The 14,511-nt window shown below is 46.4% G+C and overlaps 1 protein-coding gene across 1 annotated transcript in view; it reads left to right on the forward strand.

Annotated features, from left to right (window-relative positions):
• Positions 1 to 14,511, forward strand: part of TG (thyroglobulin) — a 426,102-nt gene that overhangs the window by 96,159 nt on the left and 315,432 nt on the right. Inside the window, exon 20 of the mRNA XM_040354673.1 lies at positions 12,397 to 12,612. Within this exon, the coding sequence (XP_040210607.1) occupies positions 12,397 to 12,612 (216 nt within the window). The remainder of the gene's footprint in view (positions 1 to 12,396; positions 12,613 to 14,511) is intronic.

Consider the following 14,511-nt stretch of genomic DNA (forward strand, 5'->3'; position numbering starts at 1 on the left):
ACGGACTAAAGGCCGAAGAGGTTCCCGGAGTGGGGTCATCGCAGGCTAGAGGGGCCACGGCCCAGGCTGCTTCTTGTGCCGGCTCTCTTGGACGGTCAGAAGAGGCTCTAACATCCATCTCCCTTTCCTTCGTTGCTTCATTAAAGCAAGAGTGACAGGCTAGCTTTCCTGGCATGGCAGTAGCACCGCATACCCAGCAGGCGTTTGCTGCAGGACGGGCATGATAATGTTCACGGTGCGATGAGGGAGACCGTCTGCGGTGGGACCGGCTGCGACGGGAACGGCTGTGGCGTGATCGGCTATGCCTTGATCGGTGGTAACGGGAGGATGATCTTGACCGACTCTTGTGAGACCTTCTGCTTGATACATGCCTGGATCTCTCCCTGCGCCGTGGGCTTGCGTCTCTAGGCCTGGTGGGACTGCAAAACAAAGGCAGTGTTCAGTGGCCGGCTCTCTTTTTTCTCTTCAGTACTTACCCGTCAAATGATGGCCTCCATACCTCGTTTGTTGGTAGTGGTCTGCTAGGGCAGTGGGCTCCATGGAGAAGACAGCAGCAGAAATGGGAGCTGGAGAAGCAAAGAAATGGTTAAAAGAGGTGGAAAAAGATAAATGAGATGAGCCTGGCAGAGGAGAAGAGCTGGGTACCTTGCAGGAAAAAATTCCAGGAAAAACGGCAGAGCAGCAGCTGGGAAAAGGAAAAAATCAAAAAATGACATTTTTTAAATTCGGCGCCGCCGTCGCGGCGCTGATGACGTTATCGCGCATGCGCAGTAGCGCCGCGCGTGTCCGGACGCCATTTTGGATGAGGGCGAGGGAGGCTGCCGCATCATCAGAGTGCGGCGCGCATGCGCAGAGCGGACGGGGAGCGCGGTGGTGGAGGGGAAGCATGGGACAACACAGCCCAGCAAGCCTGAGGAGAAAGAAAGAGGTAGGAACTTCCCAAAGTTAACAGGCACAATTAACAGGCACCTACATATGTATACTAACAGGCACAGCAGATAGGCACATATATATATATGTATAAAGGCATGTCAAATAGTGGAAAAAAAGGCATACAGAAGGCAGCTAGCCAAATACCTGGAAAAAGAGGGAGACCCACTGCCAGAGTTCTAAGCTCATTTAGAGCTTGTGTGATGCCAGGAATTTTGCCGGGATTTAGCCCCTGAGACCACCAGAGCGGGGATCCCCCCATATAGCTCTATTAGAGACTGTACAGGGGGGACTTCCAAACAGGAGAGGCTGAACCTGCTGGGGCGATAGCGGTAGGAGGCAAGCTGTACGTCCATGTCCTGTCAGGTGAGGATAAAAAAAGAGAATGATGCCGGGTGTCTCCTCTTCGAATTTATAGCTAACCAATCCTGTCAGGTTGTGGGGGCGGAGTCACAACCCAGTGTGTGCTGCCATGAATGCGTCAGGAAAGTCAGTTTTGCCGCAATAAATTTACTCATCCTCTCTCATTGACACTCTCTAGGAGAAAAGATGCAAGTCCTAAATATTGCATACGAGTTTACAATCTCAAGGGTTAGTAAGATGCTACGTGACTACATTTTAAAAAAATGTACACACACAAAAAAAACAAAAAAACAGCTATATAACCACACAGGAAAAAAAACTTCTAGACTGTGATTGTGAAATCGCTCATTGAAGATTTTTTTTTTTTCTAATTCTCTGATTAAATCTGAATACAAAGGTAATTCTTCATCCGGACAGACAGATTTTTCAGATTGTATGCTTCCTGGTGACACAAAAAACTGACTTGATTTACATTTTGCGACAATGTTTCATTTTCAGTGAAAAAATGTAATTACTGTGAATATTTCAGTAGCAGATGTTTGGGTTGATATGAAGTGCGATGTGATTGTGAAGCTGGCCGGGCTGGTTTTCATTTTGGATTTATTAAAGACGACTCCAGACAAAAACACACATCTCAGTAACCAAATTATAAGATGATTGAAGCCTTTAACCACTGAAACCCCGAACCATATTGCTGCCCAAAGACCAGAGCACTTTTTGCGATTCGTCAATGCGTCGCTTTAACTGAGAATTGCGCGGTCGTGCGACGTGGCTCCCAAACAAAAATGGCGTCCTTTTTTCCCACAAATAGAGCTTTCTTTTGGTGGTATTTGATCACCTCTGCGGTTTTTAGTTTTTGCGCTATAAACAAAAATAGAGCGACAATTTTGAAAAAAATTAATAATTTTTGCCATAATAAATATCCCCCCAAAAAATATAAAAAGACATTTTTTTTCCTCAGTTTAGGCCTATACGTATTCTTCTACATATTTTCCGTAAAAAAAATCGCAATAAACGTTTATTGATTGGTTTGCGCAAAAGTTATAGTGTTTACAAAATAGGGGGTAGTTTTATGGCATTTTTATTGATATATTTTTTTTACTAGTAATGCACAGCTGCGATCAGCGTTTTTTTTTTTTCCCGGTACTGCGACATTATGGCGGACACTTTGGACACTTTTGACACATTTTTGGGACCATTGGCAATTTTATAGCGATCAGTGCTATACAAATGCATTGGATTACTATAAAAATGACACTGGCAGTGAAGGGGTTAACACTAGGGGGCGGGGTTAAGTATGTTCCCTGGGTGTGTTCTAACTGTAGGGGGGGTGGCCTCACTAGGGGAAATGACTGATCACTGTTCATACATTGCATGAACAGACGGTCAGGCATTTCTCCCCCTGACAGGACTGGGAGCTGTGTGTTTACACACACAGCTCCCAGTCCCCGCTCTGTTATGAGCAATCGCGGGTGCCCGGCGGCGATCCCCGCCCGTCGGGCACCCGCACGGGAGTCACGGACGAGCGGGGGGTGCACGCGCGCCTCAGGCGGCGTGCACGCGCCACTAGTGGCCGCTAAGAGAGCGGACGTTATTGTACGGGCTATCGCCCAGGAGACTGACCTGTACACATATTCGCCAGCACACCAAGGATCATTGAAAAAACGTCCAAAAATTTAATGCATAATAGCGATCCAAAAAGCAACGTTTCGAGGTCACGCAGGACCTCTTCGTCAGGCAAAAGAGACTGACCTGCCGCCGTAGAATGACGGCTGCTGGTCGGCGAGTAGTTAAATCAACATGACAGCCAAGAAATTAGCATTTTCAGAAGAAGGTTTGTAGTGGGAGGCCCATTTTTATTTCTCTTATAACAGACGAACACCAGACACATCTACAGTGCTTTGAAAAAGTATTCATACCCCTTGAAATTTTCCACATTTTGTTATGTTACAAAAAAAAATTCAATGTATTTTATTGGGATTTTATGTGATAGACCAACACAAAGTGGCCCTATAATTGTGATGTGGAAGGAAAATTTTAAATGGTGGTTTATAAAAAAAAATCTGAAAAGTGTGGCTTGCATTTATTCAGCCCCCTTTTCTCTGATCCCCCTAACTAAAATCTAGTGGCACCAATTGCCTCCAGAAGTCACCTAATTCGTAAATAGAGTCCACCTGTGCGTAATTTAATCTCAGTATAAATACAGCTGTTCTGTGAAGCCCTCAGAGGTTTGTTAGAGAACCTTAGTGAACGAACAGCATCATGAAGGCCAAGAGACACACCAGACAGGTCAGGGATAAAGTTGTGGAGAAGTAAAAAGCAGGGTTAGAATATAAAAAAATACCCCAAGCTTTGAACATGTCACGGAGCTCTGTTCAATCCATCATCCGAAAATAGAAAGAGTATGGCACAACTGCAAACCTACCAAGACATGGCCGTCCACCAAACTGATAGGCCGGGCAAGTAGAGCATTCATCAGAGAAGCAGCCAAGAGGCCCATGGTAACTCTGGAGGAGCTGCAGAGATCCACAGCTCAGGGGGGAGAATCTGTCCACAGGACAACTATTAGTCGTGCTCTCCACAAATCTGTCCTTTGTGGAAGAGTGGCAAGAAGAAAGACATTGATGAAAAAAAGCCATAAGAAGTCCTGTTTCCAGTTTGAGAGAAGCCATGTGGGGGACACAGCAAACATGTGGAAGAAGGTGCTCTGGTCAGAGGAGACCAAAATTAAACTTTTTGACCAAAAAGCAAAATGCTATGTGTGATGGAAAACTAACACTGCACATCACCCTGAACACACCATCCCCACCGTGAAACGTTGTGAGGATGCTTTTCTTCAGCAGGGACATGGAAGCTGGTCAGAGTTGATGGGAAGATGGATGGAGCCAAATACAGGACAATCCTAGAAGAAAAAGACTTGAGACTGGGGAGGAGGTTCACCTTCCAGCAGGACAACGACCCTAAACATACAGCCAGAGCCATGGGCGTCCGCAAGGGGCGGCAAGTGCCCCCTGGCAGGGCCGATCCTAGGCAGGGTGCACAGGGTGCATTGCACCCAGGCGCCTGCAGAGGTGGGGGCGCCGAACATCTAACAGACTCTCTAACAGAAGCCCTCTCTGTGTCCATCACAGAGGCCCCCTCCAGGTCCAAATAAAGTACTCTGCTTCTCGTCCTGTATTTTGTTTATTGTTAAGAGGAAGAAAAAAAATCTCCTGTCAGCAGCATCTTTGGAGCGGTGAGAGGAGCGGCATGTATACCGCCCCTTCACCGCTCCTTCCCATTGAAAACAATGGGAAACCGCGGCAATACCGCGGCAATACCGCCCGCAATGCGCCTATAGAGGCGCATCGCGGGCGGTATTAACCCTTTATCGGCCGCTAGCGGGGGTTAATAACGCACTGCTAGCGGCTGATTCCCGCGGCAATCCCGGCGGTATAGCGGCGATATTTTTAGCGGCGTTATACCGCCACCGCAGCTCCCACCCCAGTCTGAAAGGGGCCTATGGTAAAGGAAGCTATTTAGGGAAATGAACATACCTTTACAACCCCTTTAAGGGCTAATTCACACCAGCAAGAACTTTATTTTTATAAAAAAAAATAGTAGTAGTATTTTTTTTAATGAAATTTCTTTTAAGGGCTCATTCACATATTTTTTTTTTTTTATTAGAACTTTTTTTTACTTTCTTTTAAGGGGTCATTCACATTTTTTTTAATTAGAACTTTTTTTAATTAAAAATTAAAAAAGTAGTAGTAGTTTTTATTAATGACATTTGTTTGAAGGGCTCATTAACATATTTTTTTTTTATTAGAACTTAACTTTCACTTAAGGGCTAATTTCCACAAGTAAGCTGTGCTGATTGTAATGCCACATCTAGCACATCACATTGTTTTTTTTTTTGCCAATGACAAAGAAAATTTTGGCACAGTAAATTTAAAAGATACAATAAGGAAAAAAGTTCTGGCTATATGAGCTTACAATCTAAAGGATAATTAGACAACATTAATAACAAATGCAGACATCTTATAAAAAAAAAAAAAAAAAAAGCATATCTATACAGAAAAATAAATTCTAAGCTGTGATTGTGAAATCTTGTGATATCCTTCATTGCAATCCTTTTTATTTTTGTATCTAATTCTGTGAATGATTACATCTGAATTGAAAGGAAACTTTTTAGACAGATTTTTCAGAAGTTATCTTTCCTGGAAAAATTAAAAAGTCAGTTTTGCCGCAATAAATTTACTCATACTCTCTCATTGAGGCCCCATACACACGAGAGGATTTATCCGCGGATACGGTCCAGCGGACCGTATCCGCGGATAAATCCTCTCGAGGATTTCAGCAGATTTCTATGCGATAGCGTGTACACACCATCGCATTGAAATCCGCGCGGAAATCCTCTGGCGATGACGCGTCGCGCCGTCGCCGCCATTATGACGCGGCGACGGGCGCGACGCTGTCATATAAGGAATTTCGACGCATGCGTCAAATCATTACGACGCGTGCGGGGAATCCCTTTGGACGGATGGATCCGGTGAGTCTGTACAGACCAGCGGATCCATCCGTGGGATCCGATTGCAGCAGATGGATTTGTTGAGCATGTCAGCAAATATCCATCTGCTGGAAATCCATCCCAGGGGAGATTTATCAGTGGATAAATATCCGACGGAGTGTACACACCATAGGATCTATCCGCAGAAACCCATTTGATGGGATTTATCTGCGGATAGATTCTATGGTGTGTATGGGGCCTGACACTCTACAGGAGAAAAGATGCAAGTCCTAAATATTGCATACGAGTTTACAATCTCAAGGGTTAGTAAGGTGCTACGTGACTACATTTTAAAAAAATGTACACACACAAAAAAAACAAAAAAACAGCTATATAACCACACAGGAAAAAAAAACTTCTAGACTGTGATTGTGAAATCGCTCATTGAAGATTTTTTTTTTTTCCAATTCTATGATTCAATCTGAATACAAAGGTAATTCTTCATCCGGACAGACAGATTTTTCAGATTGTATGCTTCCTGGTGACACAAAAAACTGACTTGATTTACATTTTGCGACAATGTTTCATTTTCAGTGAAAAAATGTAATTACTGTGAATATTTCAGTAGCAGATGTTTGGGTTGATATGAAGTGCGATGTGATTGTGAAGCTGGCCGGGCTGGTTTTCATTTTGGATTTATTAAAGACGACTCCAGACAAAAACACACATCTCAGTAACCAAATTATAAGATGATTGAAGCCTTTAACCACTGAAACCCCGAACCATATTGCTGCCCAAAGACCAGAGCACTTTTTGCGATTCGTCAATGCGTCGCTTTAACTGAGAATTGCGCGGTCGTGCGACGTGGCTCCCAAACAAAAATGGCGTCCTTTTTTCCCACAAATAGAGCTTTCTTTTGGTGGTATTTGATCACCTCTGCGGTTTTTAGTTTTTGCGCTATAAACAAAAATAGAGCGACAATTTTGAAAAAAATTAATAATTTTTGCCATAATAAATATCCCCCCAAAAAATATAAAAAGACATTTTTTTTCCTCAGTTTAGGCCTATACGTATTCTTCTACATATTTTCCGTAAAAAAAATCGCAATAAACGTTTATTGATTGGTTTGCGCAAAAGTTATAGTGTTTACAAAATAGGGGGTAGTTTTATGGCATTTTTATTGATATATTTTTTTTACTAGTAATGCACAGCTGCGATCAGCGTTTTTTTTTTTCCCGGTACTGCGACATTATGGCGGACACTTTGGACACTTTTGACACATTTTTGGGACCATTGGCAATTTTATAGCGATCAGTGCTATACAAATGCATTGGATTACTATAAAAATGACACTGGCAGTGAAGGGGTTAACACTAGGGGGCGGGGTTAAGTATGTTCCCTGGGTGTGTTCTAACTGTAGGGGGGGTGGCCTCACTAGGGGAAATGACTGATCACTGTTCATACATTGCATGAACAGACGGTCAGGCATTTCTCCCCCTGACAGGACTGGGAGCTGTGTGTTTACACACACAGCTCCCAGTCCCCGCTCTGTTATGAGCAATCGCGGGTGCCCGGCGGCGATCCCCGCCCGTCGGGCACCCGCACGGGAGTCACGGACGAGCGGGGGGTGCACGCGCGCCTCAGGCGGCGTGCACGCGCCACTAGTGGCCGCTAAGAGAGCGGACGTTATTGTACGGGCTATCGCCCAGGAGACTGACCTGTACACATATTCGCCAGCACACCAAGGATCATTGAAAAAACGTCCAAAAATTTAATGCATAATAGCGATCCAAAAAGCAACGTTTCGAGGTCACGCAGGACCTCTTCGTCAGGCAAAAGAGACTGACCTGCCGCCGTAGAATGACGGCTGCTGGTCGGCGAGTAGTTAAATCAACATGACAGCCAAGAAATTAGCATTTTCAGAAGAAGGTTTGTAGTGGGAGGCCCATTTTTATTTCTCTTATAACAGACGAACACCAGACACATCTACAGTGCTTTGAAAAAGTATTCATACCCCTTGAAATTTTCCACATTTTGTTATGTTACAAAAAAAAATTCAATGTATTTTATTGGGATTTTATGTGATAGACCAACACAAAGTGGCCCTATAATTGTGATGTGGAAGGAAAATTTTAAATGGTGGTTTATAAAAAAAAATCTGAAAAGTGTGGCTTGCATTTATTCAGCCCCCTTTTCTCTGATCCCCCTAACTAAAATCTAGTGGCACCAATTGCCTCCAGAAGTCACCTAATTCGTAAATAGAGTCCACCTGTGCGTAATTTAATCTCAGTATAAATACAGCTGTTCTGTGAAGCCCTCAGAGGTTTGTTAGAGAACCTTAGTGAACGAACAGCATCATGAAGGCCAAGAGACACACCAGACAGGTCAGGGATAAAGTTGTGGAGAAGTAAAAAGCAGGGTTAGAATATAAAAAAATACCCCAAGCTTTGAACATGTCACGGAGCTCTGTTCAATCCATCATCCGAAAATAGAAAGAGTATGGCACAACTGCAAACCTACCAAGACATGGCCGTCCACCAAACTGATAGGCCGGGCAAGTAGAGCATTCATCAGAGAAGCAGCCAAGAGGCCCATGGTAACTCTGGAGGAGCTGCAGAGATCCACAGCTCAGGGGGGAGAATCTGTCCACAGGACAACTATTAGTCGTGCTCTCCACAAATCTGTCCTTTGTGGAAGAGTGGCAAGAAGAAAGACATTGATGAAAAAAAGCCATAAGAAGTCCTGTTTCCAGTTTGAGAGAAGCCATGTGGGGGACACAGCAAACATGTGGAAGAAGGTGCTCTGGTCAGAGGAGACCAAAATTAAACTTTTTGACCAAAAAGCAAAATGCTATGTGTGATGGAAAACTAACACTGCACATCACCCTGAACACACCATCCCCACCGTGAAACGTTGTGAGGATGCTTTTCTTCAGCAGGGACATGGAAGCTGGTCAGAGTTGATGGGAAGATGGATGGAGCCAAATACAGGACAATCCTAGAAGAAAAAGACTTGAGACTGGGGAGGAGGTTCACCTTCCAGCAGGACAACGACCCTAAACATACAGCCAGAGCCATGGGCGTCCGCAAGGGGCGGCAAGTGCCCCCTGGCAGGGCCGATCCTAGGCAGGGTGCACAGGGTGCATTGCACCCAGGCGCCTGCAGAGGTGGGGGCGCCGAACATCTAACAGACTCTCTAACAGAAGCCCTCTCTGTGTCCATCACAGAGGCCCCCTCCAGGTCCAAATAAAGTACTCTGCTTCTCGTCCTGTATTTTGTTTATTGTTAAGAGATCATGTAAGGATCCCAGATTAATGAAGACTTTGAGGGGGAGCATCTCTGTGGTTGAGTCATTGCCATAGAAACATTTGTAAAGGGGAGGAGTTAGTAAAATGACGACGCCCATGTGGGGGCGCCAGAAATATTGCTGCACCCAGGCGCCTGTGACCCTAGGATCGGCCCTGCCCCCTGGAATCAGGGATCGGACAAGTGCCGATCTCGGCGCCCAAGGCTGAGGCAAAGGAAGGGTGCTGAAGCTCAAGTGCCAGAGTCCTCCCCTCCCCCTCCTTGTGTACGTCACTGTCACACACAAACACAGTGACGATCTTCCACTGTGTCATGGAGAGTTTGGTGGTGCTGCCGCTGTAACAAAGTCCCTCCTTCCTTGACCCCACTCCTGTGATAGGTGGAACACTAAACCAATGCTGAGACAGTGTATCAGTGTGACGGGTATCGAGTGCGAGGAGTCTAGGAGGCGGGACTTTGTTACAGTGGCTGCGGGGATATTCAAATCCAAGCGCCGTGACAGAGCGGAAGATCGCCGCTCTGTGTGATCAGGCTGCATTTCAAGGTTGCGGACATAGTACAGAGAAGACTCTGACCATCGCCTCTACTATGTCCAAGGTCTCTGACTCTGATAATGACATTGTTGAAAAGGGGCGTAGCATGGATGACCTTAAAATGATGCCCCCCCCACCCCGAAAAAGGTTTAGATCAAAGCAAATTCATGTGTTAGGATGGCCCAGTCACAGACCAGACCTAAATCCAACCGAGAATCTGTGGCAAGACTTGAAAATTGCTGATCACAGACGCTCTCCATCCAATCTGATAGAGCTTGAGATATTATATAAGAATGGGCAAAAATGTCCCTCTCTAGATGTGCAAAGCTGGTAGAGACATCTCCAAAAAGACTTACAGCTGTAATTGCAGAGAAAGGAGGTTATACAAAGTATTGACTCCGGGGGGCGCCATACAAATGTACACTACACTTTTCACATATTTATTTGTAAAAAAAAATTAAAACCATTTATTATTTTCCTTCCACTTCACAATTATGTGCCACTTTGTGTTGGTCCATCACATAAAATACCAATAAAATACATGACAAAATGTGGAAAATTTCAAGGGGTATGAATACCTTTTCAAGGCACTGTATAAAACAAAACTCCTTTTACACCACTAATCAATAAAAAATCCTATTTTACAGAAAGTTGGCATAATTATCATTACTGATACAGGGAGAGCAAAGGACAGAACACGGCGCTCAGGGCTCTGTGACTTTCTTAGGAGTGTATTCATCCAACAAAACTGTGGGGTAGATTCACGTAGAATGGCGTATTTTTGTGCGGGCGTAACGTATCCTATTTACGTTACGCCTCCGCAACTTTTACAGGCAAGTGCCGTATTCTCAAAAGAAAGTTACGGCGGCGTAGCGTAAATAGGCCGGCGTAAGCCCGCCTAATTCAAATTGTGAAGAGGTGGGCGTGTGTTATGCAAATTAACCATGACCCGACGTGATTGACGTTTTTCACGAACGCGCCGTCCGTGGAATTTCCCGGTGTGCATTGCTCCAAAGTACGCCGCAAGGACGTATTGGTTTAGACGTGAACGTAAATGACGTCCAGCCTCATTCACGGACGACTTACGCAAACAACGTAAATTTTTCAAATTTCGTCGCGGGAACGACGGCCATACTTAACATTGGTGCGCCGCATATATGCATCATATAGCAGGGGTAAGTTTACGCCGGGAAAAGCCTAACGTAAACGGCGTAACTGTACTGCGTCGGCCGGGCGTACGTTCGTGAATTCGCGTATCTAGCTGATTTACATATTCTAGGCGTAAATCAGCGTACACGCCCCTAGCGGCCAGCGTAAATATGCAGTTAAGATCCGACGGCGTAAGAGACTTACGCCGGTCGGATCTAATAGAAATCTATGCGTAACTGATTCTATGAATCAGGCGCATAGATACGACCGGCCAGACTCAGAGATACGACGGCGTATCTGGAGATACGCCGTCGTATCTCCTTTATGAATCTGGCCCTGTGTGTACATTCCTTCTGTGCAAATATTCCCTCAAATGCTATTTATGCCCAAAAAACACCACATTATAGCCACAAGCTGGAGCTGATGATCATAGTAAATACATATTATATATTATGATGATCATTGAGAATGATGATTATTGATGATGATTTATGATGATGATGATGATGATAATTAATGATGATGATGATGATTGATGATAATCATTAGCTCCATCTAGTGACCATAATGTGGTATTTTCCGGCATGCTTTTCCCCCAAGCATAAAATTCCCCCTCCTCCCAGTACAAATCTGCCCCCCTGCTGAAACCCCCCTCCCAGCACAAATCTTTGATCCCCAAATCCCCCAGCTCAAATACCCCCTCAAAAAATTCCCCTCCTAGTACACATCCCCCCCCCCCCACTTTAAATTCCGTCCTCCCAGAACTAATCACCCCAAATCCCACAACCCCCTGCTGAAATCCCCCCTCCCAGCGCAAATCTTTGCTCCCCAAATTCCCCCAGCTTAAATGCCCCCCCCCAAATCACCACTCTCAGCCCCCCCCACTCAAATTTCCCCTCCTAGAGCAATACATACCCCCAGCCACCCCCCAAATTTCCCCTTCCAACAGGGGTAGCCAGTCCATTGTGGGCGCATGGGCGCCGCCTCCCCATCCACCGCCACGGCCCCCCCTTTCCATGCGCCCGGCCCAAAAAATGAAAATTTTACATCGTTTGCGTAAGTCGTCCGTGAATAGGGCTGGACGTAATTTACGTTCACCTCGAAAACAATACGTCCTTGCGGCGTACTTTGGAGCAATGCACACTGGGATATGTACACGGACGGCGCATGCGCCGTTCGTAAAAAACGCCGAAATCACTTCAGGTCACCCCCCATTAACATAAAACACGCCCCCTCAGCCTAATTTGAATTAGGCACGCTTACGCCGGCCCCATTTACGCTACGCCGCTGTAAGTTAGGAGGCAAGTACTTTGTGAATACAGTACTTGCCTCTCTGACTTAAGGCGGCGTAGCGTAAATACGATACGCTACGCCGCCTTAAAGTTGCAGCGGCGTCTCTGAATCTAGGTATGGAAGCTGATTGGTTTCTATGCAGAGCTGCACCAGATTTTGCACTCTCCAGTTTTAGTAAATCCACCCCATAGTGCCAACAGAAAAGTAAGTCAGACGTAGATTCACCTTTTGGTCCCCCGGCAAACAAAGTGGATAACATTTATGTCAGCCTTACCCATAATAATCCTTACATGTGCCATTATTTCTCTAGTTATAATCTTCTGTTCCTTCTCAGAGAATGCGCTGGCGACGGAGAACGTGGTTGGACGCCTGCTATCAGTTATCGGATCTGGCAGCTATTCCCTGGATTTGGATTCCAAGCTCTTTGTGGCAGACAAGTCTGATTTCCTCCCTAAAGACTCCTCCACACAGGTCAGACTGAGCTGTGCTAAAGGATTCCAGAAGTTGCTGAAATCTCGGGCAGACGAAATTGAGAACGTTGCTGGATGTGGTATGTACGACTTCTCCAGGGTGGAGATTAAGGTCAGCGTACAAAGTCAGACCTCCCTGTCCATTAAAGTATATGTCCAACCCAAATTGTCTTCTGAAAAAATAAAATTACAAAACTCGGGGGATCCCACCAGTGAAATATAAATACGTATCCAGAAGGTGCAACAATGTTTCAAATTATAAATAGCAATGTAGCTGAATAGATTCTTCAAAAAGCCACCGGCTCACTCCAAGAGACAAAGTGAACTCAAGTAGCAAAAGTCAAATCGTGTCCAGCAATGAAACCAGTATACCCAGTTCAGGTGAATGTACAGACCTTTAGAGGCAGGTGGTCCCAGGGGAGGGCTGGCAGCCTTAGGCCTGGGGGGCAAGTCCAGTCAAGTGGCCCACAGAGCGTGGAAAAGTGATGGATCGAGGAAAACAGTCTAAGATTTTTCATGATCACCAGAGTGCGCACAGAGGCCCCCCTTGCATCAGAGTGCGCACAGAGGCCCCCCTTGCATCAGAGTTCTTGTGTCTGTGCAGAGAGAGAAGGGGATGTCAGCACTGGTGTGCGCTGAGGCTGAGCTATGTGTGAGACGCGACATAGCTCAGCTCTGCAGCCATCTACCTCGGAGCTGACACAGGCACGGCTGCACAGTGGGAGGTGAGCAGCGGCCGTGACCTGTGTTAACAGAGCTTCAACAGGCATATTCCTGCTCTGCAAAAACAGCATTTAGTAGTGGCGCCCGGTGGCTGTGCATAGTGTCACCAGCCCGGGGGGAGATTTCCACCCTACCCCCCCTGTCAGCCCTCCCCTGGGTGGTCCTCCATAAAGCCTCTTTCACACGGGGCGGATCAGTAATGATCCGCCCCGTGCACATCCGCTTGCTCAGCAGGGATCGCTCCGTTGATCCCCGCTGAGCCGGCGGATGACAGGGCGGTCCCCGCACACTGTGCAGGGACCGCCCTGTCTTTTCTCTGCTCCCCCCTATGGGGGGATCGGATGAACACGGACCGTATGTCTGTGTTCACTCGATCCGATCTGCCAGACGGATGGAAAAGTAGGATTTTCCTCCGTCACACTTTGGAGGATCGGAGCGGGTGGGATGTCAGCGGGCATGTCACCGCTGACATCCGCGGCTCCATAGAGGAGCACGGAGCGCCCGTTCAGGTCCGCCAAAAAAACTGGCAGGCGGACCTGAACGGGCCGCCAGTGTGAAAGAGCCCTAAGGCCCCATACACACGGCCGAGTTTCTCGGCAGAATTCAGCCAGAAACTCGGTCGGAGCTGAATTCTGCCGAGAAACCCGGCCGTGTGTACACTTTCGGCCAAAGAAGCCGACGAGGATCTCAGGGAGGAAATAGAGAACATGTTCTCTATTTCCTCGTTGTTCAATGGGAAATTTCGGCTCGCCGAGATCCTCGGCGGCTTCACAAGGAACTCGACGGGCAAAACGATGTGTTTTGCCCGTCGAGTTCCTCGGACGTGTGTACGGGGCCTAAGGCTTGGTTCACACCTACAGGTTCAACCAGGCAGGGGCGTATTACACACAACCGGGTTTCTCTGCAAAAAACAGCAAGAAAACTGCTTCCTGTCGAGATTCCCGTTCGTGTGTACGAGGCATTCAGGTTTCTCGTCTGGAAATCTGGCCAGAATCTCGACTGAAAAAAAAGAGAACCTGCTCTCTTTTTTCTCGTCAAGATTCTTGTCGGCCTGTTTCCTGACGAGAAACCCGAGCGTGTGTATACATACCTGTCGCGGCGGAAACCCGCGCATGCTCGAAATGACTTTGACGCATGCGCGGAAGCTTCCACGGCATAGGTAGGGTAAAGCAAGATGGCGGCGACGGCATTGAATGTGACGAGTGCATGCTGGTAATACGCGATGACGTCACCGCGTTCTTTCCTTTCAAGAGAAC

This window comes from Rana temporaria, chromosome 5 (genome assembly GCF_905171775.1).
Source record: "Rana temporaria chromosome 5, aRanTem1.1, whole genome shotgun sequence".
Taxonomy (NCBI): Eukaryota; Metazoa; Chordata; class Amphibia; order Anura; family Ranidae; genus Rana; species Rana temporaria.